The sequence below is a fragment of the Budorcas taxicolor genome, chromosome 2 (assembly GCF_023091745.1).
Source record: "Budorcas taxicolor isolate Tak-1 chromosome 2, Takin1.1, whole genome shotgun sequence".
Taxonomy (NCBI): Eukaryota; Metazoa; Chordata; class Mammalia; order Artiodactyla; family Bovidae; genus Budorcas; species Budorcas taxicolor.
In genome coordinates this window covers 134858562-134885684 of record NC_068911.1, presented here as the reverse complement: position 1 = coordinate 134885684, position 27123 = coordinate 134858562, and the positions used below count along the sequence as shown (strand labels likewise).

The 27123-nt window shown below is 43.0% G+C and overlaps 1 protein-coding gene across 1 annotated transcript in view; it reads right to left on the bottom strand.

The window, feature by feature from the left end:
* Positions 1-1011: 1011 nt before the first annotated feature.
* The window catches only part of CDK15 (cyclin dependent kinase 15), a 91153-nt gene continuing 65041 nt past the window's right edge, over positions 1012-27123 (bottom strand). The window contains exons 11-13 of the mRNA XM_052635654.1: positions 16207-16255; positions 12191-12330; positions 1012-1121 (exon numbers count right to left, since the gene is read on the bottom strand). Coding sequence (XP_052491614.1) covers positions 1012-1121; positions 12191-12330; positions 16207-16255 — 299 coding nt within the window. The remainder of the gene's footprint in view (positions 1122-12190; positions 12331-16206; positions 16256-27123) is intronic.

The window sequence follows — 27123 nt, the reverse complement described above, 5'->3', positions numbered from 1 at the left end:
TCCTGAGAGCAACCAAGTCTGTGACATTGGTGGATGGCTCCTGTCTCCCAGGACCAAGAGGTCCTGGTGGTTCCCAGAGTGCGCCCTGGAGAGGACACTCTGTAACCAGTGGTGCAAAAGCCTGTAGTGGTGATGACTGGATTTTCACAATCCTCCAAAACCACCTCCTAGGTGGGGCTAGACTCTGAATCAGGTCTTCTCTGGCACCTGGGGGCAAGCCAGGTGGTAATTTGTACCGCTATGGTGACCAACCATCCTGGTTTATCCAGGACTGTGTCTGTTTCAGCACTGAACATCCCACATCTTGGGATACCCCTTGGTCTCAAGCAAATGGGGACAGCTGGTCACCCTGACCTCTGATTTTTGTCTTGTCAGCTGACAGTGAGAACTACATAGTTAAGGGAACTTAACATGCCAGTGGCGGAGAAAGCAATGACACCCCACTCCAGTATTCTTGCCTGGAGAATCCCATGGATGGAGGAAGGAGCCTGGTAGGCTGCAGTCCATGGGATCGCGAAGAGTCGGACATGACTGAGCAACTTCATTTTCACTTTTCACTTTCATGCATTGGAGAAGGAAATGGCAACCCACTCCAGTGTTCTTGCCTAGAGAATCCCAGGGACGGGGGAGCCTGGTGGGCTGCCGTTTATGGGGTCACATAGAGTCAGACACGACTAAAGTGACTTAGCAGCAGCAGCAACATGCCAATGGAGTCCTGTATTCCAGTGCATCAGCTCAAGGCCTTACAATGACATGTAAGGGTCATCTTAGGAGTCTTGTCCCTCCCCTGGGAGGAGGAGCTGATGCATGCTGATGCCACCTCCTCTCACAGCCTGTGGAGCCTAGGCCTCTGTGCCCAGAGTGAGAATGAAGAGCCAGGCACAGGACAGAGGTCTCTGAACCCAGGAACCAGGTATTCACTGGATAGTGAATAACTTTCAGTTCCATCCATAGGGCCCACACTGTTGGAACCACTTACCTGGAAGATCTTGGTAATCTCACCCTGTCTTTTTACCAGCATTTGCTATACCCAGCTGGGTGGTGACCTTTCCGGTAGGAGGCCAAAAGGTCACACATTTCTGGCTTCAGCCTCACTCCTGAAACTGTAAACAACGATTCCTCTGTAGGAAACAAAAGAGGAAAGCACCAACATATTATTTCCTGGGATTTTTCACGGTGTTTTTTTTTTATGTCTGTTGTAATATTTGTCACCCAAAGAGATGTCAAAATGTGAGCCGGATTTATCCACCAATAACTTACACTGACTCACGGATAACTCGCTTTACTGAATAGCTGTTCAGTGCCTTCTGTTTGATTCAATTCATTTCAATGCGTATTTACCGAATGAACACTTGGGTAAGGCATTAGGCTTGGTGTTGAAAGTGGTGAAACTAGGAGCAGAACTGGGAGGCGCACACACACTAACAACAAGGGCCAGAATCAAGCTGAGGAGTCCCAGTGACGACCTGCAGTGAGCCTGGTGCTAGGTCAGATACATTTTGGAAAGTTTCAAATTTCTGTTACATTAGATTCATTTGGCAATCTATTTAAATAGACTCTAAAGTGTAACTTTTGTAAATTAAAAAATGGGGGGGGGCGGAATATATGTATATTATACATTTGGTTAGCTCAGAATGCTGGCAGTTTGCATTTTTATAAATGGGTTAAATGGGTAATATTTGTTTGTTTGTTAAATGGGTATTATTCCTGGGTGCTTATTATGCTAAAGATATGGGCCAAGTTCCCTAAAAGTTAACATTTTAAGGAGCTCACCTGCAAAATGGGGATAATAAAACTTCTGGGCAGATTGCTGTAAGTTTAAAGAAGATAATACATGCCAAACATCTTGGGTTGTTCTGATACTATATATATGTGTGTGTGTGTATGCTAAGTCATTTCAGTCATGTCCAACTCTTTGTGACCCTAAGTACTGTAGCCCACCAGGCTCCTCCATCCACGGGATTCTCTAGGCATGAATACTGGAGTGGGTTGCCATGCCCTCCTCCAGGGAGTCTTCCTAACCCAGGGATTGAACCCATGTCTCCTGTGTCTTTCTGCATTGGCAGGTGGGTTCTTTACCATTAGGCCCACCTGGGAAGCCCATTTATATATATAATTAATTAAACTAAATTCCTTTATTATAGCTTTTATTGGGGTTTCCAGAGCAGTGCAATAAGATACACATGCTATACCTTGCTGCTTGTGGCATCTTAGCTCCCTGACCAGGGATGAAACCTGGGCTCCCTGCAGTGGAAGCATGGAGTCTTAATCACTGGACTACCAAGTGAGTCCCACACCCTATATTTTTAATAACTAGTAGCCACTGTTATTAACTAGCTATTAACTAGTTAACTAGCCACTGTTATTAGCTAGTAGCATCAGCACAGATACCATCTGAGAAAATCTCCAGGGACAGCAGCCACATTGCCACGAAAGCGCATCGATAAAACCTGCTCAGGACATCTTTCTACCTGGGCACCAGTTTTCCAAGGCTCACAAGCTGCACAGACCAGTTGCTCTAAATACTGCACAATTTCACAAAAAAAGAAGACCCAGCTTTGGTGCACTACAAGCATAAAATGCATCAATATTGTTTGCTGGAAGCTCCTCACACCAAAAGGGGAGAAATAAACCTGCAATGCCTGCTCTGTCTCAGCTGCCTGGGATAAACCCTGACTCCTTGGGTTTGGAATTACATATCTGCCAGACTGGAAGGGGAAGGCATCAAGTCTTGTTGATACGCATAATGTATTTTCCCAGGCACATTATGATGCGCAATTTTGTATTCTACTTTCTTTTCAGCTCCTGTTGTAGCATCAACAGTTCAAATAAGCAGTGCATATTAAGCTTTACAGATAACTCTCAAATTGGCTCTCAAGTCCAAATCATTTTGGGAACTTCCCTCAGGGAGATACATCCTCTTGCCTTGGGGACAGTGACATGAAAAATGTCCCTCAAAATCAACAGTTCCTCAGCACCAATGAGGGAGATGGGGGAGAGAGAGCAGAAAAAGAGGGAGGGGAGGGCGAGAGGAAGAGAGAGACAGACAGGGAGGGAGAGAGAGGCAGAGACAGAGAGAGGGGGGCAGAGAGAAAGAGAGAGACAGACAGGGAGGGAGGAGACGGGAAGGAGGATTGGTGGCGGGGAGGGGGGACACGTGTGGCAGAACAGTGCTGGGAAAGCAACCAGTTAATCAAAGGGATTCCAATTTGGCCACGGACTGCTCGACTCTCCTTCCCAACTCATAGAAAAAGAAAAAGAAAACAAGAGGGAAGAAAAAAAAGAAACAAGGAAAAAAGCAGCTGAGTGGTTCTCCTGTAGCAATCTCACAAATGCAAAACCTTCCATTCGCTGACTGCTCATTAGCTTACTGAATCTGACAGCATAATTATCGAAGCTGCTTTGCGCTTAGAATAAATAAATACAAAAGCGAGTGTTAAAAATTTTTTCGAGAAGGGAAATTCAGTCATCTAGACAGTCAGTAGGACAAGTTTATTTAAAACTTTTAGATTCTTATGTATTTAGATCATTTCGGAATGAGATAATGAGATAGTTATCTTTCAGTCTAATTGAGTTCTAAGCTCCTGGCTGTTGGCTGTCACCGCTTTCAAACTTTGCTTTAACTTTCCTTCCTTTAGAAATCTGATCCTGGTGTCTCCATTTACTCTTCCTGGGCTGATAACCTGGTGGAGTCTCAGTGCACTGGAGTGCAGAGAGTGACTTAATGGGATTGAGGGGCTAAATAACCTTTCACAGGAAACAAGATAATCAAATCTCTTCTACTAGCCTGTTGTGGCTGAAAGAGAAAGCACAAGTAGAAAAGAAAGCTTGGAAATTAAACCATCATTTCCAAATGTCTTGTAATTTCCCTTGTCACGTGGTTTTTGCGCTGCTCTTGCACATCATCAGTCCATCAGCTGGAGTTGCTTAGTGCATTTAATCATTCAGAGTGCACACAGCCTCCGTGACTGCGCGGTAATTTTAGCTCATGTGTATGTATATAGGCTTCATATCTTCAAAGCCCAAAGGATCACACAGTACTTTAAATTGAAGTTGCTAACTAACACGGAGTGCACTTAAAACTCTGACTAGGGGCATAGCACATATGCATTTCCGATTAAAGCAGATGATCTTTCCTTTTAAAATTAATTAGTGCCTATTTATCTTTTCCTCTCCCTCCCTCCTCTCATTCTCCCAGGACCACATTTACATTGAACTCTTGAATTCAGTGAGTTAAAAGCTGTATAAAATAAACATTCTGTTAATCTGGGGTACAGAAAACTAATGTTAACCCATTGTGCAGACTGAGAAACTGAGATTTATGAAGGCCAATAATGCATGTGATGCTGGAGGAGAAAAGAAGAAAACTTAGGTTCTTTAACTCTCGATTCAGAGCTTGAACTCCCTGCACCATTTGTCTTACCTCATTCCTTTAAACACTAAAGGCAATATAACATCTACATGAAAGAAAACTGAAAAAAGGAAAAAATTACCCACCATTCCCTTTAACAAGAAGAGCATTTTTAGTTTTGTACTCTACAATCCAGTTTTGTTGATATGCATAATACATTTTCACCGGTGCGTTATAATATGCAATTTTGTATCCTACTTTCTTTTAGCTTGTGTCATAGCATAAACATTTCCATACTACTCCACACTCCTGCGAATTACCATTTTAAATGGTTATATAGTACTGTATGCTGAGTCAATATAATAGTATCTATCCAACCAGTTCTGCTGTTGAATATTTGGTTTCTTTATTTAAAAAAAATTATAGACAACACTGCAATGAACATTTTTGTGCATCTAGGGTTCCTCCCTGCCCCCCTGTTCAATTGTTTCTTTGGATGATTTCCAGGAACCTAAGTATAAGGTTGAATGTTATTTTTATGGTTCCTGGTAGGTATGGCAAAATGCTTTGCAAAGGCTGCCCCAACTAAAACCACCGTCTGCAAAGAGTCATCTTACTACAACCTCCCCAGCACCGGGAGTCATTCAGTTGAAGGGAAAAATAGCTACTATAACAGTTATTTGTATTTATTTAGTCACTAGTTTGACTGCCTATTTATCCCATGTGTTAGTGTGCTCTTTTCATTTCCTTTGTGTAATTTGCCATTTTATATGTTTGCCCAATTTTCTGTTGGATTTGATTCCTGATATTTTTCTGACAAAACTGAATAAGTAATGCTGCTGCTAAGTCGCTTCAGTTGTGTCCGACTCTGTGCAACCCCAGAGACGGAGGCCCACCATGCTCCCCCATCCCTGGGATTTTCCAGGCAAGAACACTGGAGTGGGTTGCCATTTCCTTCTCCAATGCATGAAAGTGAAAAGTGAAAGTGAAGTCGCTCAGTCGTGTCTGACTGTTAGTGACCCCACGGACTGCAGCCTACCAGGCTCCTCCATCCATGGGATTTTCCAGGCAAGAGTACTGGAGTGGGGTGCCATTTCCTTCTCCGAATAAGTAATAGTAAGGAAAAAATAATAACCACCACTGATTAAGAAATCTTAAAACCCAAGGGTGACTGTGTTACTCCCCACCTCCACCCCACCCCACCCCGCCCCCCCGCAAAAAAAACCAACAAAACAAAACCCTAATAAAGACAAGATAACATTAAAGACTAAGGAAGAGATCAGGAGTTTGAATCTTTACTAAAGATAAGATTGAGTCCTCTTAGTTGTGAGATATTAAATATGTTACCTGGGGGCATGTGACATCCTCCCTAGCATGAGGAGTGGAAGAGAGTGGCTTGGGAGTCTGACCTACAGTCAAATCTTGCCTTTCCCACTTACTAGCTGTATAACTTTGAGTAATTGGCCCCAATTTTTTAATATGTAATATTAGGAAAACAGCTCCATCCTTGCCAGTTACTATCTATACTGAATGAGAATTTATGTAAAACACATAGATGTCCAAGAAATAGCAGACATTCTTCTTCTTCTATGGGTGTTAGGGTCTCATCCATATAATGAAGATATAGAACAGCGAGTCCCAAGATCCTTTTCTTGTCAAAGGGTCTCTAACTCCTTCTTGAAGCATTTATCTTTATTTGGAGATTCAGTTCATGATGCTAACAAATTTAACCAACTTAAGAGCTTGGTAGAGCTGAGGAACTTGTTTAAGTCAGACTTTTCCTACCAAGGCAACTCTACACAACACATAAGCCAAATCACAACCCAATAACTTGTATGCTAGTGTATTAAAATGGGCTGGGGACAACACTGAGCGTAGAAGGTGAAGAAGTGTGTTATAGAGGATACTTTCTAACTTGCTTCTTAAGTACTGATTAGTGGAGGATTTAAAAAGTAGACAGAGTCAGTTCAGTTCAGTCGCTCAGTCATGTCTGACTCTTTGTGACCCCATGAATTGCAGCACGCCAGGCCTCCCTGTCCATCACCAACTCCTGGAGTTCACTCAAACTCACGTCCATCGAGTTGGTGATGCCATCCAGCCATCTCATCCTCTGTTGTCCCCTTCTCCTCCTGCCCCCAATCCCTCCCAGCATCAGAGTCTTTTCCAAAGAGTGTAGACAGAGTGGTCTGAGTTAAATTACAAACTCCTAGAAACAGAATAGGATTGAGAGACTTGGCTTGGAATCTCCCTTCCCCACCAAACCCAACCTCTAAAACCTAACCTGTGGAATGACAAAATATGCTGGTTAAACTTTGACTAGACTAGACAATAAAAGCAATAAACTGAGTAAGATTTGACATCATTAGCACACAAACAGTAAAACTAAGCTTTTCTAGTACATGTTAAAGAACGTTTAAATTGAATGCCATTGCAAGAAGGTATACAGTGACAAAGAGTAAAACTTAGGATGGAATATGAGTCAGGATTGCACTATAACAAAGAAGACACCTTTGGATGACATTAGATGGCATTCAGAGGAGGATGACTTTCCTCTCCCTGGATATCCTTCCGCCCCATCATCTTTCAGGGCTTCCCTGATCCTCAGTTGGTAAAGAATCTGCCTGCAATACAGAAGAGCCCAGTTTGATTTCTGGGTTGGGAAGATCCCCTGGAGAAAGGATAGGCTACCGACTCCAGTATTCTGGCCTAGAGAATTCCATGGACTGTATAGTCCACAAGGTCACAAAGAGTTGGACACAACCGAGCGACTTTCACTTTATCATCTTTCAAGACCTCGCAGACCCATCCTGGGCCCCTACAGCTGGAGTTTAATCTCACCTCCTTTGAACTCCCAGAGCACTTCACACTTGGTCTACGGCTGCTCATCTTCTTGTCTCATTTCCTTAAGGACTGCAAGCTTTTTGAGGACAGAGTCTAAGACTGATTCATTTTTGTGTCCTTCAGTCTCCTAATCTAATCTTCAAGTGCTTAGTTGCTCAGTCTTGTAACTGCATGGACTGTAACCTGCCAGGCTCCTCTGTCCATGAGATTTTTCAGACAAGAATACTAGAGTGGGTTTCCATTTCCTTCTGCAGGGGATCTTCTTGACTCAAGGCCTGAACCCGAGTCTCTTACGTGACCCTATTAGCAGGTGGATTCTTTACCACCAAGCCACCAGAGAAGCCCCTCATATTTAACAGACCCTCAGCAAATCTTCCATGAATGAACTGGAAAATAATTCTCCCACTCTGTTAGAAACCTGAGCCTGTGGTGGGTTCATAGTCTCAGAGATAAGCAGAATAGTTGGAATAGGTTCAGAATAGAATAATGAAACAAAATAATTAAAAGGTAAAAGAAACAGAATCTATGCTGGGGTTTGTGTATGTGGAGAGAAAGGTCAAGGGAACCCAGCTTTCTAATGTGATATGGAGGAACCTTTAAATATATTAACGAGATATTATTAAAAGAAGGCTGAAAGTTCTATTATTGGAGCAAAACAAAAAATTTCTCAGATTTTAAGGAGGCAAAATGAATATGGCCTGCTGATGAATTACCAGAGTATAGACAGTGGAGTGATGTGATGAAGTGTTAGTTAGTTGCTCAGTAGAGTCCGACTCCTTGAGACCCCATGGACTGTAGTCCGCCAGGCTTCTCTGTCCATGGACTTCGCGAGGCAAGAATACTGGAGTGGGTTGCCATTTCCTTCTCCAGGGTAGAGGTCAATGCCATACCTACAGGTACCAAAGTATGTGATGACAAAAAGAACTCCAGTAAATTGTTTTTGCAAAATTACTTGTGAAAAAATTGCAAGCTTTTAAGCTTTAATTTTTTTTTAAGATGCTGAAACCTGTTTTAAAGGAGAAGGGGGATTTAGTCCAGGAAGGAATGGGAGAGGCTCAAGCCTGGGATTTGGAAAGCAAAATGGGACCAACCCACAGAAAGAGACAGCCTTTGATGTTCTGACGATCAAGGACCATGGCTTAAGCACCAGACTCTTAAATCACGTGGCATTTACTGCCTGAGATTTAAAAAAAAAAAACAAAAAAACTTTTCTGGATCAGTGTCTGGTTCCAAATGGCTCCGTTCCAAAATTAGTCTTAACTTTCCAAGGGTAACATTTGGAAGTCTGGCAAGAACTGAGTGGAGCCAGTTTCTAGAAGGGGCAACTTAATGATTTTCTACTCCCCTCACTTTCAAATCATTAAGCAGCGTTCTTTTCCCAGAGCCCAAGTTCATGCTGAGGGCAAAGGGAATTAAACGAAGAAGCTGAACCTGCAGCTAAGATTAGAGAGTTGCCAAGGGCCTAATTTTAGGTCCTAGCTGCCCCAGCTGACGTCTTGCACTGCTGGCTCAGCTGTGAGGGCCACAAGTGTGGCCATAAGCCGATGGCTGTGTGGGTACAACGTCTCCCCGGCCATCTGCAAAAGCAATTAGCTTGCTGTTGGGTGTGTTTTGAGAGAGACTACCAATAATTTCTCCTTCCACAAATGTTTCTTCAGGTGTTCAAGAGTCAATAAGGGAGGATGTCAGCGCTTGGCAGAAATTTCCACATGCTTGCCATTCTAGTAATCACGCTTTTCCACTTACGATTGCTCTCCAAAGGGGAACTAAGCCTAGAATTCCTGGATTTTGTGGCAAGTGATCCTTCCCCATCAATTTCTTCTGGCCATAAGTTTACTTCCACAGCCTCGGGACAGTGGTATTTCGGACTTCAGCTTCATGAAAACACACATGGATGGATAGGAACAGCCCTGGCGTTTGCAGGGTGGATTTGTGTGCCACGCTTTTGCTGGGATGTAGACTGTCCTTCCACTATTCTCACAGTTCCCAGACTCAGGCTTCATGCTTAAATTGTCTTCGTCAGAGGGCAGACAATAAGAGCTGGCATCTCCCAGATCAAAGGGGAAACAGAATATATTTTAAAGTGACAACTTTGTTATTCTGCAACAGGAATAAAGCCAGAATAATAAAATGATACAAATATAACCCACTAAGTGATTCCATACTGCCACCAGAGAGCAAAATTTCTTGCATAATTATGGCAGGGAAACTCTCTTTACAAAGCACTCACAAGAGCATATCTGACTTTTGCACAGTCCTTACGCCTGGAGCAGCCCACCCCTGGGATGGGGACTCTGGGTCCCTGAGGGTTGGGAACTGAGAGGACCCGTTGGTTCACCCTATCTGCAAAGGAGGCCCTTAATAAAGGCTCATTGCCATGAACAATGAAAACGTAGACTGGCACTGCCAGGCCAAGAGAGGGCACGCTTAGAAGACATGGTGACATCATGTCACACGTGGTTCTCAGGGTGCCCAAACTGGCCTCAGTGCTGCTCTCTCTTCCTCGATTTTTCTTTCCACTTTCCCTGGTAGTTAGTTGTGCTTTCCCCATCTTCTTGTCCACGTCCTGTCTGTCAATCTGTATCTAAACCTGTTTCTGCACACTGCCCTCCCCCAAGCGCGCATGCACGCGTGCACACACACACACACACACACACACACACACACACACTCACACACAATCTGCCCCCCTTCCCCTGTCTCTTGGTGCTGGCCCTTTCATCTTCTCCCTTGGGGATTCGAGATGTCGCTGCAGGAAGTGCTTGTCGGCCGAGGCAGCAGCAGCAGAGCCCTGTGGCTTTGACAAACCTCATTTAATTGGGAGGAAGCCAGGAGAATTTGAAAGAACTGAAACATCCACGAAACTCCTTTTATCAGGCATAATTTAAACTCTGCATGGAAAAACCCCTATATGTATAAAGAAAAGTCAACTTCCCTCCTGCTGTGAGCACTCCTCATCTCCCCCCTCAGCACAGGCAGGCTCCTGCAAGATTCCATCTTTTCATTTTTCTAAAAGTGTCAAAGTAGATTTGGGCTCTGTGGCTGGGTGAACAGAGGAGGAATACAGATGGGTCCCTCTCCTGTGCCCGCGTGTGTATGCACACACAGGCACACACACGTACAATGGAGCCCCTCTGTTGGTGACTTTGCTTCAGATGACCAGGAAGAATCAAAACCCGAGTTTCTAACAAACACATCCCGTTTGCACAGCGATTGTTTCCTGCTAATTACTCTAAAGGAAAATCTGGTACCCAGAAAACTCTGAAGGTCCTCAGTAATTCTCAGGACCTAGAATAATAAATCCAGGAGGAGGATTTATTTATATTTATTTCTTTATATATGTCTCTCCATGGGAGATATGTTGTTAAGTGGAGAGAAAGGGTGTGAATGTGTGTGTGCACACCCTCAGTGTGTATATTTGCGTGAAGTGGGAGTTAGAAAAGTCCCATTCTCAAGAGAAGAAGGCTAAGAAGGGGGAATCTTGGGGCTCAGACTGGGAAGAGGGTATTAAGATAGGAGTGGGGGATGGGGATTAAGCTTGGGAGGAGGTACCAAGAAGGGAGTAAGAATTGTTAAGTCGCCTGGAATGTCTCTTAGTCTACCCATATGCCAAACCGTGTCCCTCCCCTTCTTCCAAATTCCTGTCCGGAGTCACCTCCAGTGTCATCTGTCTTACTGGAGTTATTCTACAGCGGTTCCTCCGAGGACTGCCTTCAGTGCACACATACTCTCTGAACATCTGTAGCTGATTATGCACAGACTTTAGCTGTTTAGATATGATTTGTGCTAATATGTGTACGAGGGTGTCCTGTTTCCTCTTCCTCACCCTCTTTTCCTCCCACTTCATATGCTCCTTGAGGTCAAGGACAAGCCTCCTTTTTCCCTCAAATGTTATAGCACTTAATATGTTCTTGACACTTAACGGCAACTTAATAAATACTGATGATCGACTCTTCTTACAGGGTTAAGTATGACATTAACCTCGGTTGTATGATTATGGTTAATTTTAGAGATTCTAAATGACTCACTTTAATAATAAAATACCTCGAGAAACCTCAAATTAAAAGATTTGGACAGATGCAAAATCACATCCCAGGTACTGTGGAGCTGTGCCTGCAAATCCTGGAGACATCAGTCAGACCCTACGTCTGAGCCTCTTGGTCAGTAGTTCGTGACCACACCCCATCCCAGTTTCCTCCTCTCAGTCAGAGCCCCTACAACCTTCCTTAGCTTTCTTTTCTCTGGCTCAGGACTTCTAAAAACTGTTTTCACTTGAATGGTGGGTGTTTTGAAAGCAACCCCACCTAAGGAGGGTCCCAGGCAAACAGCCAGGGCCGTGGTTGCAGTACCCACAACCTCCGCACAGCCGTTCCTTGCCACATTCTGAGAAACATGAGGAGCGCTCCAGCCACATGATCCTTCAGCAGTTTTCAGATTTGGAGGATGACTTCAGGCCCGGGCAGCAAGGCTGATTTCTGAGTAACTTGTGCTTTCCGGGCGCATCTAGCCTGGGAGGATGCTCCCCTCTCACCATGCCCCACCCGCACTTCCTCGGACAGCATCAGATTACCAATCAAGGCAGGCCCAGCTCTCCTCTCCTGCTGTATCCATGTCACCTATCATCTTACTCAACGGAAAGAGAAAAGGGGATTGCTAGAAACTTAGGTTTGGCTTCTCCTGGCAGATGCTAGGGAAAGCAAACTGAAAGGCAACTTTCATCTCTTCTACTTTCTAAGTGTGTGTATAGAGGAAATGTTTGGATGGTTACAAGGAGGCCTGTGTCACCTCAACCCTCAGCTTTTGAGTTTTAGAAAACCACAAACAAAACTTGGGCAAGATTTTGTCCCATCTTGCTTTTCCCAGCTCTAAGCATGTTTCTGGTTGCAAATTCTATGCTTCTCCAGTGCTTCAAGAAAACAGACACCAAGACTTGTGTGTGTCCATGTATATCCCACCCCCCGCCACCATGCACATACACACACACATTCATTCACTCACCATCTGGAAGCTGGTGCAGCTGAGCTGGCAGGACACTGAAATAATTGTGAACCAACGCATCCTGGGCTGAGACACGGTCTCTTGGAAAGCCCTTCAGCATCTGGGAGGCCAGATCTTCTGCTTCAGGAGCCCTGCCCAGCCTGGAAAAGTGAGAGAGACAGAGAATTTCTCCTGAGGCCTCATTTCTGAAAAGTCAAGAGGGAAAGAAGAAAAGTAAAGAAAAGGAGATGGCTAGAAAAATTTCAGATAGAATTTTCCTGGGACTAGTAAAGTTGATGGAAATGGAAAAATAACCCCCACACTGAAACTGTTACCTGTCCCGTGACTAAGATGAAGGGAAAACTTCAGCATTCCATCATTCAGCCCCCAGTCCACCCCTCCACCATGGCTCTGGCTACCCTGTATACATAAAAGACCTGGAAATTGTAATTATAGAAACAGAAATATATAATTAAGGATTCTTTCTTTGAGGGATACAGCAGCCCCTTGCAAGCAGAAAAGCCCAGTTGGAAATAGGCTCCAACGGTGGTGAGCACAGAATTCTGGAATGGGAAGAAGGAGAGAAGAGATCCTGGAAGGTGAAACTTGAGTGGGGAAAAAGCTTTGTTTACAGCGTTTTTGAAGCTCAGCTCCCAGGGCTTTCTCTAAGATGCTCTATTGGTTTCCCTGGAGATAGAGCATAAGCAAGAAAGATAATTAAATACTCAAATTACAGTAAGGAAAAATCCTCAAGTTGACCTTATGCTGAATTATAAATTTGGAGTAGAGCAAATCCATTAGTTGAGCAACTACTATGTAGGTGGTTAGATCTGGGAGATACAGGAATGCTATTTTCTGGCAGCTTAATCTAGTAGAGGAATCAGACACTAATTAAATGGTCATACAGATGCATAAACACAACTGTGAAGAAGGTCTAGATACTTGACTTAGGAGGGGGTCAGGGAAGACTCTCCTGAGGAAGCAGCATTTGGGCTGAGAACGGAGGATATGGGGCGGGGGAGGGGCAGGTGTTGCAGACCCCCAGGGTGAGAGGGAGAAGAGTGATTTTAAAGAAAGAAAGAAAGAAAGGCCAGCTGGTGGGCCTGGGATAAAGAGAAGAGGGGCTTGCTGTGAAGCCATGGAGAGTGGCAGGGGCTGACCCTGCAAGCCCGGTGGGTCTTCATGCTTCCTATTTACTTACAAAGTCTGAAAGTCTTTGCTAATCTAGTGCCAATCATTCAAGTATACCCATCTCTAGAGGCCACAGACAGGTTTACAAGTGGAAAGCACAAGACAGAAAGCTGCTGATTCTGAGAGGCAGTTAACTGCAGAACTAATGCCTGACTTTCAGAACTAAATTGCATTGCCATGCAACTCCCCAAATAAACAAAAACAGATGGGCTTTCTTAATGCTGAATGTACACACCAACCTGAAGCCATCAACAGATACCCTTTCCTCCCCAGGTACCATGATCCAGTGATGCTGGAAGCCCTGACCCTGACTCAGAAATTTGCCTATTTTTTGCATAAGATTTGCATAAAAACTTTCAGGTATTTGATTCCCATGACATAAAACTGTTTCTGCAAATAGAGAACTTTACTCTCAAACTCAAGAGTAATTGCTTCACAGACTTCAGGCAGAGAAGAAATTTGCAAATCCCCAGTCCTTGCAAATTTTCAGGCCAGTTAGGAGAGAAGGGAACCAGAGGTGGAGGCTAGTTTAAGAGATTGTAACCCAAAGGGCTGGTGGATATTTTCTCCATCACAGGTGCCCTGCCCAGGCACAGGTTTTCAGGCCAATGAAATAGGAGTCTGGAGTGGGTAAGCAGGTACAAATCAGTAGGACTCAGTATCAGTCTCCAAGGAGAATCAGGGGAAATCTGAAAAAATTTTTAGCCACTCCATTTTCACTATAGGATGGTGGAGTTGGATATGTGCCCAAACCAGGGCATCCCTCCTAACATTAGTCCCCTTTCCATGACAAAACCCTTCTCAAAGCCAAGACTTTTCTCATGTGATAATCTAGGCCAGTGCTGTCTAACAAAACTTCTGGTGAGGATGAACTAAGTAGCTTCAGTCATGTCCAACTCTTTGCGGCTCCATGGACTGTGGCCTGCCAGGCTCCTCTGTCTATGGGATTCTCCAGGCAAGAATACTGGAGTGGGTTGCCATGTCCTTCTCCAGAGGATCTTCCTGACTCAGAGACCAAACCCACGTCTCTTGTGTCTCCTGCATTGGCAGTCAAGTTTCTCCTGCCAGTGCCACCTGCTCCATGATGATGGAAATAGTCTATTTCTGCCCCATCTCATATGGTAACCACTACTCACATGTGCCTAGTGAGCCCTTCAAATGTGGCTGGTGCAACTGGGCAACTAACTTTGCTTTTTTGAATTGAAGTACAACTGATTTACAATATTGCACTTGTTTCAGGTGTATAGCATTGTGATTCAGTTTGGGGGGTTTTCTTTTGAAGATTTTTCTCCATTCTAGTTTATTACAAGATATTGGATATAATTTCTCATGCTATACAATCAATCTGTAGAGTAACTCAATTTTTAATCTAATTTTAAATAATTTAAATTGAAACAGTCACATGTGGTTAGTGGTTACGGTATGAGAGAGCGCATCTCTAGACGTTACTCCTCACTTTGAGAATCTGAGCAAAGAGAGTCTGAGCTAAGGCAGCTGGGCTAAGGCAGAGGTGTTGCATACGGTCAGAAAAGCCGGAGGGGTATTGGGCCAGTCCAAGTCCCACTCAGCCTGGAAGGAAGGGCTGGTAGGGTAACTGTGGGGGGCTTGCAGCGATTTTCCTGCCATGCGACGGTGCCAACAGCAGCACAGAGTAGTAAGAGAGTCTGCATCTTTGGAGCTACCATTACTTTGGAAGCCAGTGGTGAGAAGGAAGAAAGCCACAGGACAGCACTAAAGTCCATATTTCTCTAGCTAGGGGTTAGGGAGCCTGACTATGCTAGCAAGAGAAAGTTTGCGCTTCTTGGATGAAATAATAAACAGCAGTTCCCTGGAACCTGTCTCCAAACAAGAGAGTTCCAGGTGATATAGTGCGTTTGAAAATAAGAGTGGAGCGTGGGGATACCCTGGGGAGAATCGTCCCTCCCAAAAAAAGATCCTTTGCTAGTCCACAGTTCTGTGTTCCGACCTATTTTACTCTTTGTGCTCTGATATTCACTCTCTATGGAGGCTTTTTTAAAGCACATGAACAGTAACTATGAAAAAAAAAAATCAAACACAACTTGGGCTGGGTTAAACCCTACCACATTTTTAGGGAAGAACAGCGTTCAAACATTCAGTTGGGATGTCTTTCTCTTCTCTCCACCTGCGAGAGTGTGTTTTTCTTTGACATTTGAGCTCCTTTCCCCTGTCTCTGATGTTTTCCTCACTGCCCTTTTTGCCTCCTCACTGAAGCAAAAAGAACAGAGCCTTGGCTAATTACTCTCAGATCAAATAATACTGGTTATTGTAATTGGTCATTGTCCGAAAACACTGAGTTCTTCTTAGCCCTGAGGTTGCCTGGCACAGCTTAGTTAGCTAACTATTCCGGGAATGTCTCTATTATCTGTTTTACTTTGCAAAAGAAACTAGGGATTTGTTGAAAGCTGGTAATAAAAGTCTGCCCTGGTCTGAGCTGAGACTGCGTAGAGAGGGCCTGGGAAAGCATGACCTCCATGAATCATGTTGCCCCCCTCTTCCAATAGCCACTCAATGATGTTATTTGGTTTCTCTGTGTGAAGAATAATAAACCCACTAGGTTTTCTTACAGGCCAACACTCCCTCGTTCTCAGGGCCTCAGGCATGGTTGAGGGGCACAAAACAATTTTAATGACCAAACTCACTGAAAGTAAAATGGTTCATAGAGAAAAACTAACCGACTCACAGGTGGCTGCCTCTTCAAGAGGCATCTTCATGGGGTTTAGGCCCCCAGATCAAGGTGCTCAGGGGCTGGGTGTTCAGTGGACTGAGGCTGAGTAAAATGTCCCTTCAGCCCTGGTGAAAGGTAAGCTTTCCAAGGTGGTTCTTACCTGTTGAAGACATTCTGAAGGCTCTGAGGCTTAGGCAGTGGGAACCATTCTGAAAAACATACACAGACATGTTAAAAGACAAAAACAACCCTAAAATCCTGTTGCTAAAAATACTATTAAAATTCTAAACGCTCCTCTTGGCTTGGGGTAAGACAGAATCCAGTCATCAGATGGACATCACTAAATGAGTTTAAGGGCTTGTCTCCCTCTGAAATTTTATGATTCTGTGGACGGTCACTATTCTGGGTTGAATTGTGTCCTTCTCCCAAATTCATATGCCAAAATCCTAGCCCCAAATACCTCAGAATTGGGCCTTATTTTGACATAGGATTGTTATAGATATAATTAATTAAGATGAGGTCATTAGAGTGGGCTTTAATTCAATATGACCAGCGTCCAAATAAAAAGGGAAGCTTTGGATACAGACCCATGTATGGAGGAAGACAAAGGCAATATGAAGAGACAGGAGAAGACAGCCATTTACAAGCCAAGAAGAGAGGCCTGAACAGATCCTTTGGTCAGAGCCTCGAAGGAAGGAATCCTGACAACACCTCAGCTCCATATCTAGCCTCCTGAGTGTGAGACAATACATTTCCATGGCTTAAGCCACTCAGTTTGTGGCACTTCATTATGGCATTCCTAGCAAACTAAACTAATACAGTCACAATATTCAACATCTGGTGTGTGCAAAACACGTGTGAGTGCTGGGAGAACACACAGGTAATCGTGAGAAACTTCCCCACTCTTACCAAGCTTATAATTCATTTGAGGAAACAAAAGTGCTCCCCTCCAAGAAAATTCATATGACAAGTGAGGTGGCAAAGTTTCAAAGACTCAAAAATGGTAAAAAGGAATGGGACTAATTTTATATGTCACTTACAGTAAAAACGGAAGTGAATCCTGGCTTGAATAATCCAACATGAATGATAAGATTTTTAATTTTCATTGGAGCACTCCTTACAACATTTACCTGTGGACGCATGGTTTTCTATTATTTTTTTTTTTAATATTGACACTGTTTAATCCAAAATGAAATCTGTAAAAGGAGACGATCTCGTTTTCATTCAAGAAATGCTAGTTAAATGCTTACTCTGTGTAAAGTGATAAAAGGAGCTGCAGAGACACAAGCTGGTGCTGCTTCAATCCTATTTCTGACTCCAAATTGAGAAAAAAGTATTTCTACTCTCATCCACAATTATATCTTTGCTTTATACTTTCCTTGGGTCTGAAATGTAATCATTTTGGTTTTAAAAGTTTTCTTCTTTCAGCTCCTATAGGAATGGGATACACCGAGACTGTTTATTCAACAAAGAATCTAATGTAGCTGGCAAAAAATGGTTTTGATAATACCAACCTCTTGGTGTCTGTAAGTGTACAGAAAAGAACCCAGGAAGACCACTCACCTGATTGTGATAATGGTTATGGGGGCTTACCCTACTCACTTCTACGCTTATTTTCTTACACTTATTTTTAAACAAAAATCACATATTACTGTGTAACTTCAAAAGGAAGTTCAATTAAAGATGGACACTATGGTGTTAAGAGTTGGGGAGTGAAAGCCATGATCAAAGAACATTATTTAAGCTGAGTTTTCAGGATCAGATACAATCAAATGTGAGCCACTTGGGAGATTGAGCTTGACCTCTGTGCACTGCCATGTGTAAAACAGATCACTAGTGGGAAGCTGCGGAATAAATAGCACAGGAATGGTTATGGGGGCTTACCCTATTCACTTCTACGCTTATTTTCTTATTTCTTATTTTCTCAGTGCTCTGTGCTGACCTAGAGGGGTGCATTGGGGTCTGGGGGTAGGAGGGAGGTCCAAGATGGAGATCTATGCATATAAATAGCTGATTCAGTTCATTGTGCAGTAGAGACTTAACACAACATTATAAAGCAAGGATACCTTCCCCACTCAAAGAAAAGTGAGCCACTCTGCTGTCATTTTACAGTCCCGGGTGGGCACTAAGGGAAGTCCTTGTCTATACTGGCTATTTACTTTCTCTCCGGGTGATTGTGCCCAAATTCAAGTAACCAGTAAAGATCAGAATACCTGGCCCTCATTCAGAACGTTCATTTCCAAACCACTTTCTGCTGCCTATTGATAGTTTTCCCTGGCCAAACAAAATTAAAATATGTCCTCATCCAGTCATACCTCAATTTCCAATCAGTGTAGTGAAATCCAGTTCAAAGTTTTTCCCATGTTTTATTTATCCCTTTGACAAGCCCTAGGTGCTGGGGGTTTGGGCATTTAGTACTTTAATACAATTGCTGGATTTAGTATTCTTGTTGAGCATGGGTTTGAAACTGCTGCTTCAGGTTAATGGAGACCTTAAGCAAGACACTTTCACTGTGGCCAGCCTGTTTTTGTACCTCAAGTTGGAGGTCATGGTCACCTCACAAGGACAAAGTGATTTGTTGAATTTATGGATATATTCTGGTCCCATCATTTCATGGGAATTAGATGGGGAAACAGTGTCAGACTTTATTTTTTGGGCTCCAAAATCACTGCAGATGGTGATTTTAGTCATGAAATTAAGAGACACTTACTCCTTGGAAGGAAAGTTATGACCAACCTAGATAGCATATTGAAAAGCAGAGACATTACTTTGCCAACAAAGGTCCATCTAGTCAAGGCTATGGTTTTTCCAGTGGTCATGTGTGGATGTGAGAGTTGGACTGTGAAGAAAGCTGAGCACCGAAGAATAGATGCTTTTGAACTGTGGTGTTGGAGAAGACTCTTGAGAGTCCCTTGGACTGCAAGGAGATCCAACCAGTCCATCCTGAAGGAGATCACTCCTGGGTGTTCATTGGAGGGACTTATGCTAAAGCTGAAACTCCAGTACTTTGGCCACCTCATGCGAAGAGTTGACTCATTGGAAAAGACTCTGATGCTGGGAGGGATTAGGGGCAGGAGGAGAAGGGGATGACAGAGGATGAGATGGCTGGATGGCATCACTGACTCAATGGACATGAGTTTGGGTGAACTCCAGGAGTTGGTGATGGACAGGGAGGCCTGGTGTGCTGCGGTTCATGGGGTCGCAAAGAGTCGGACACGACTGAGCGACTGAAATGAACTGAACTGAACTAAGATAATGAATGGAATGTGCTGGCCTCAGCATTAAACAAAATAAATCCTCTTGGCTTTTCCTTCTTTCTCTTCCTTTGAAAAGTGATGGGAAATGTAAACTGTATGTAGTTGGGACTCTGACTTGCATTTTGAATCCACACTAATGCCACAAGATCAAACCAGTCAATTCTAAAGGAGATCAACCCTGAATGTTTGTTGGAAGGACTGAGGCTAAAGCTGAAGCTCTAATAATCTGGCCACCTGAGGTGAAGAGCTGACTCATTGGAAAAGACCCTGATGCTGGGAATGACTGACAGCAGAAGAAGAGGGGGACGACAGAGGATGAGATGGTTGGATAGATCATCAACTCAATGGACATGAATTTGAGCAAACTCTGGGAGATGATGGACAGGGAAGCCTGGCGTGCTGCAGTTCATGGGGTCACAAAGAGTTGGACACGACTTTGTGACTGAGCAACAACATGCCACTTAACCAGCTGTATGACTTGAGGGTGTTACTCCCTGGGTCTCAGTTTTCCCATCTTCAGAAAAGAGACAATTAGAGCTCCTACTGCATGGGGTTATTGTGAGAATTAGAACAATGAGTGTGGTATAAGTATTTCCTTACCCTTTGCCACTTTTCTTTCTGCCTCTTTCTCTCATGTGGTGTATCACTTCTTTCTCTTTCCTCCCAGGTGTCTCTGCCTTATTGTTCTCCTTGGAAACCCATAACTTGCTGCTTCATTCTACTGAAATTTTAATGTGTTCCAAGCTTGAGTTCTTACAAGCTTGGCTTAATTTCTGAGTCTTTGGTGTGGGCCAGAGGTGTGTGCCTTAGCTGTGTGGTGTAGCAACATGAACACAGCCTGGGCTCACACATCTCCTCTCTGCCACTTCTGAGCTCTGGGATTTGGTGGAAATTACTCCACCTGTATAGTTAAATGACTCAGAAGTTTCTCATCTGTAAAGTTGGAACCCTTTTCCAGTTGCTTGGGAGAATGAGATAAGATTAAGCACTTGGCCTGTAGTAGGGGCTCAATCAATGTCAGTCTTCTTTTACTTTTTCTCCTTGGTTCTACCTTTCATTTTGGAGAGACACCTAGTCTCATACAGTGGTCCTCCAGCCAAGCAGCACACTAGCATCACCTGGGAGAGTTTTTAACCAAAAGGAAACCTCAGCTTCACCCCACAGAGCCTGCTTCAGTGAGCCTGGGGAGGCCCACATTGGTCCATTATTGTGTTATGATATTTAATGGGGTCTTCCCAGGTGGTGCTAGTGATAAGAACCCACCTGCAATGCGGGGGACATAAGAGACACAGGTTCAATTCCTGGGTTGGAAAGATTCCTTGGAGGAGGACATGGCAACCCATTCCAGTACTCTTGCCTGGAGAATCCCATGGACAGAGGAGCCTGGTGGTCTACAGTGCATGGGGTCACAAAATGTTGGACACAACTGAAGTGACAGCACGCACAAATGCACAATGTTTAATGACCTCCAGACGTTTATAGAGTGGCACTAAATGAAGGAGAGGACACTGGTCTAGTAAGGAGGGCAGGGTGGACCACTCACCAGCAAATCCCACACACTTCTCTGAGGCCCATTTTCTTAAGTGGGCTTGTGAAAATTCAACTAATCAACGGACATAAAAATTGCCAAACATCATGTCTGATGCCTACTTCACATGTTTTTCAAGGATGTGAAAAAGGAAGCATGATGAGAGAAAAATCAGCCCCTAAAAAGTAGAGGATGGCTTATAAGAGTGGCCCCAGGAGACTATGACACAACGTTGAACTTTAAGTTCTGTGTCTTGTGTAGACTGGGCTTGACTCTTTCCCCACATCTCTTCTGTAGCTACGTGAGCCCAGATAGAGGGCCTGAGGGGTCCAGGGTCAGCCAGGTTGCTGTTATAAAGTCAAGCCCTGTGCCTGTCTGTGGCCAGCCCTCCATGCTTATGCAGATAATTTGCTGCTGAGTGACCTTGCCTTGCCCCCATTGATTTTTCCCAGTAGTTAAACTGCAAGCAATCAATGAGAGAGTGATCCACAAACAGTCACTTTCAGTTCAGTTCAGTCGCTCAGTCATGTCCGACTCTGCGACCCCATGAACCACAGCATGCCAGGCCTCCCTGTCCATCACCAACTCTCAAAGTCCACCCAAACCCATGTCCATTGGGTCGGTTATGTTATCCAACCATCTTATCCTCTGTCGTCCCCTTCTCGTCCTGCCCTCAATCTTTCCCAGCATCAGGGTCTTTTCCAATGAGTCAGCTCTTTGCATCAGGTGGCCAAAGTACTGGAGTTTTAGCTTCAACATTAATCCTTCCAGTGAATACCCGGACTGATCTCCTTTAGGATGGACTGGTTAGATATCCTTGCAGTCCAAGGGACTCTCAAGAGTCTTTTCCAACTCCACTGCTCAAAAGCATCAATTCTTCGATGCTTAGCTTTCTTTATAGTCCAACTCTCATATCCATACATGACCACTGGAAAACAGTCATTTTACCCAATGCCATTTCAAGACAAGTCTGTTTCTCTGGTTTCAATAACCTCTCAAATCATAGATCTGTAGGTAGCTTATTATCCTTTTCCTTCCAAAGATGATGGTAAATCGTTAGACCCGATTCTTCTCCATCTCCCTGGTGGCTCATAGGTAAAGCCTCTACCTGCAATGTGGGAGACCCGGGTTTGATCCCTGGGTCAGGAAGATCCCCTGGAGAAGGAAATGGCAACCCACTCTAGTACTGTTGCCTGGAAAATTTCATGGGCTACAATCCATGGGGTCACAAAGAGTCGGACATGGCTGAATGACTTCACTTTCACTTTTCTTTCCGCCATCTCCTCCTTCTGCAGTTCTCTTTAAAGGAGTTCTCCTTTGAGTTCAATTGGAATTTGAGGCAGGAGGAGCAAAGTACATTGCAAGAGGCAAGTTTGAAAGTTGAACATTTTCTTTGAGAAAATAAACAAAATTGACAAACCACTAGCCAGACTCATCAAGAAAAAAAGGGAGAAAAATCAAATCAACAAAATTAGAAATTAAAAGGAGAGGTTACAACAGACAACTCAGAAATACAAATGATCATAAGAGATTATGAGCAACTATATGCTAATAAAGTAGACAACCTAGAGGAAATGGATAGAGTCTTAGAAAAGTTCAACCTCCCAAGACTGAACCAGGAAGAAACAGAAATTATGAACAAGCCAATCACAAAATCAAAACTGTGATCAAAAATCTCCCAAAAAACAAAAACCCAGGGCCAGATGGCTTCAGAATTCATAGGGGAATTCTATGAAACATTTAGAGAAGAGCTAATGCCTATTTTTCTGAAATTCTTCCAAAAAATTGCAGAGGAAGGAATACTTCCAAACACATTCTATGAGGCCACAATCACCCAGACAAAGACAACGAAAAAGTAAATTATAGGCCAATGTCACTGATAAACATAGATGCAAAAATCCTCCACAAAATTCTAGCAAACAGAATTCAACAACATGTTAAAAAGCTCATGATCAAGTTGGGTTTATTCCAGGGAGGCAAGGATTCTTCAGTATATGCAAATCAATCAATGTGATACAGCATATTAACAAATTGAAAGATAAAAACCATATGATCATCTCAATAGATGCAGAAAAAGCCTTCAACAAAATTCAGCACCCATTTATGAATAAAATATTTCAAAAAATGGGCATAGAAGGAACCTACCTCAACATAGTAAAGGCCAGATACGATAAACCCACAGCAAACATTATTCTCAATGGTGAAAAACTAAAACATTCCCTCTAAGATCAGGGGCAAGACAACGGTGTCCACTCTCACCACTATTATTCAACATAGTTTTGGAAGTCCTGGCTATGACAATTAGAAGAAAAAGAAATAAAAAGAATCCAGATTGGAAAAGAAGTAAACTCTCGCTGTTTGCAGATGACATGATACCATACATAGAAAACCCTGAAGAAACTATCATGAAATTACTAGAGCTAATCAGTGAAATCAGCAGTCATGGGATACAAGGTCAATACACAGAAATCACTTGCATTCCTATATACTAACAATGAAAAATCAGAAAGAAAAATTAAGGAATCAATCCCATTCACCACTGCAACAACAATGAATATTTAGGAAAAAAATCTACCTAAGGAGAAAAAAGAACTGCATATAGAAAATTATAAGACACTGGTGAAAGAAATCAAAGGTGACATAAACCGATGGAGAAATATTCCATGTTTCTGGGTAGGAAGAATCAATATTGTGAAAATGACTATACTACCAAATGCAATCTACAGAGTCAATGTGATTCCTATCAAATTACCAATGGCATTTTTCACAGAACTAGAACAAAAAATTTCACAATTCATATTGATGCACAAAAGACTCCAAATAGCCAAAGCAGTCTTGAGAAAGAAGAATGGAGCTGGAGGAATCAACCTTCCTGACTTCAGACTATACTACAAAGCTACAGTAATCAAGACAGTATGGTACTGGCATAAAAACAGAAATACAGACCAATGGAAGAAGACAGATAACCCAGAGATAAGCCCATGCACCTATGGGTACCTTATTTTTGACAAAGGAAGAAAAAATATACATTGGGGCAAAGATACCCTCTTCAATAGTGGTGCTGGGAAAACTGGACAGCTACATGCAAAAGAATGAAATTAGAACACTTCCTAATGCCATACACAAAGAGAAACTCGAAATGGATTAAAGACCTAAATGTAAGCCCAGAAACTATAAAACTCATAGAAAACATAAGCAGAACACTCAATGACATAAATCAAAGCAAGATCTTCTATGACCCACCTCCTAGACTAATGAAAATAAAAACAAAAATAAATAAGTGGGACCTAATTAAACATAAAAGCTTTTGCACAGCAAAGGAAACTACAGACAAGGTGAAAATACAACCCTTAGAATGGGAGAAAATAATAGCAAAGGAAACAACTTACAAAGAATTAATTTCCAAAATACATAAGCTCATACAATTCAATACCATTAAAAACAACCCAGTCAAAAAGTGGGAAAAAGACCTAAACAGACTTTTCTCCAAAGAAGACATACAGATGGATGACAAATAAATGAAAAGATGCATAATATCGCTTATTATTAAAGAAATGCAAATCAAAACTATAATGAGATAGTCAGAATGGCCATCATCAAAAGGTCTACAAACAATAAATGGTAGAGAGGATGGAGAAAAGGGAACACTCTTGCATTGTTGGTGGGAATGTAAATTGATACAGCCACTATGGAAGACAGTGTGGAAATTCCTTGAAAAACTTGGAATAAAACTACCATATTACCTAGCCATCCCACTCCTAGGCATATACCCTGAGGAAACCAAAATCAAAAAAGACACATGTATCTCAATGTTCATTGCAGCACTATTTACAATAGCTAGAACATGGAAGCAACTTAGATGTCCATCGACAGATGAATGGATAAAGAAGCTGTCGTACATATATACACAATGGAATATTACTCAACCATAAAAATGAATGCAGTCAGTTCTAATGAGGTGGACAAACCTAGAGCCTATTACACAGAGTGAAGTAAGTCAGAAAGTACTGAGGCATATATATGGAATCTAAAAAGATGGTACTGATGAATTTATTAAAGGTCAGTTTTCATTCCAATCCCAAAGAAAGGCAATGCCAAAGAATGCTCAAACTACCGCACAATTGCACTCATCGCACATGCTAGTAAAGTAATGCTCAAAATTCTCCAAGCCAGGCTTCAGCAATACTTGAACCGTGAACTTTCTGATGTTCAAGCTGGTTTTAGAAAAGGCAGAGGAACCAGAGATTAAATTGCCAACATCCGCTGGATCATGGAAAAAGCAAGAGAGTTCCAGAAAAACATCTATTTCTGCTTTATTGACTATGCCAAAGCCTTTGACTGTGTGGATCACAAGAAACTGTGGAAAATTCTGAAAGAGATGGGAATACCAGACCACCCAACCTGCCTCTTGAGAAACCTGTATGCAGGTCAGGAAGCAACAGTTAGAACTGGACATGGAACGACAGACTGGTTCCAAATAGGAAAAGGAGTACGTCAAGGCTGTATATTGTCACCCTGCTTATTTAACTTCTATGCAGAGTACATCATGAGAAATGCTGGACTGGAAGAAACACAAGCTGGAATCAAGATTGCTGGGAGAAATATCAATAACCTCAGATATGCAGATGACACCACCCTTATGGCAGAAAGTGAAGAGGAACTAAAAAGCCTCTTGATGAAAGTGAAAGAGGAGAGTGAAAAAGTTGGCTTAAAGCTCAACATTCAGAAAACGAAGATCATGGCATCCGGTCCCATCACCTCATGGGAAATAGATGGGGAAATGGTGGAAACAGTGTCAGACTTTATTTTTCTGGGCTCCAGAATCACTGCAGATGGTGATTGCAGCCATGAAATTAAAAGACACTCCTTGGAAGAAAAATTATGACCAACCTACATAGCATATTCAAAAGCAGGGACATTACTTTGCCGACTAAGGTCCATCTAGTCAAGGCTGTGGTTTTTCCTGTGGTCACATATGGATGTGAGAGTTGGACTGTGAAGAAGGCTGAGCGCCGAAGAATTGAGCTTTTGAACTGTGGTGTTGGAGAAGACTCTTGGGAGTCCCTTCGAATGCAAGGCAATCCAACCAATCCATTCTGAAGATCAGCCCTGTGATTTCTTTGGAAGGAATGATGCTAAAGCTGACACTCCAGTACTTTGGCCACCTCATGCGAAGAGTTGACTCATTGGAAAAGACTCTGATGCTGGGAGGGATTGGGGGCAGGAGGAGAAGGGGATGACAGAGGATGAGATGGCTGGATGGCATCAGTGACTCGATGGATGTGAGTCTGAGTGAACTCCGGGAGTTGGTGATGGACAGGGAGGCCTGGCGTGCTGTGATTCATGGGGTTGCAGAGAGTCGGACATGACTGAGTGACTGAACTGAACTGAACTGAACTGAACTGAATGGAGAAATAGACAAAGAGAACAGACCTATGGACAGGGGAGGGGGCCGAGGTGAAGGGGACAAGGGAGAGAGTGAGATATAGGGGAGAGAGTAACACGGAAACTCACAAACCGTATGTAAAATAGATAGCCAATAGGAATTTGTTGTGTGGGAACAGGACTCAGGGAACTCAAATAGGGGCTTTGTGACAATCTAGAGGGGTGGGATGGGGAGAGAGATGGGAGGGAGGTTCCAGTGGGAGGGGACATCGGTGTGCTTATGGCTGATTCTTATTGATGTTTGACAGAAAACAACAAAATTCTGTAAAGCAATTATCCTTCAATTAAAAAGTAAAGTGGCAAATAAATAAAAAAAGCTGAACATTTTAATTTCCCAACTGAATGGAGTAAAAGTAAAACGAGGGCCCAACTGTTGCTACCACAGTAAAATAATGCATTTTTTCATAAACCTTTAAGAAAGCTCATTTCACAAGTGATTCAAGTCAACAGAGGTTTGTTGATTGGTTGATAAAATATCACCATGACCATTTGGAGCCTTAGCTCAAAGTGAAACATTTTCTAGTTACTATAGTCTTAGCACAATTACCCTACTCTTATCTTATAGCCTGGTCTACTGATCTACGCCTCTGGAATTTCCCGAACCCAGTGCATTCTTAAGATATCATATATTTAGATAGTTGATAATGCTGTTAGCCTATTTTTGTATCTCCAGCAGGAACTTTAAAGTGGCTTTGCAAAAAATCTGTAGCTCTTCTATCTCACTCTCAGCCTCAGCGCATATACATGCACTCACACCCTCCCAACTGCTCGCCCTCCTTTCTCAGGTGGCTGGCTTAGAAATTGCTTTAGTCTTCTGCTCAAAATGTTTGAACTTGGCTTTGCATTA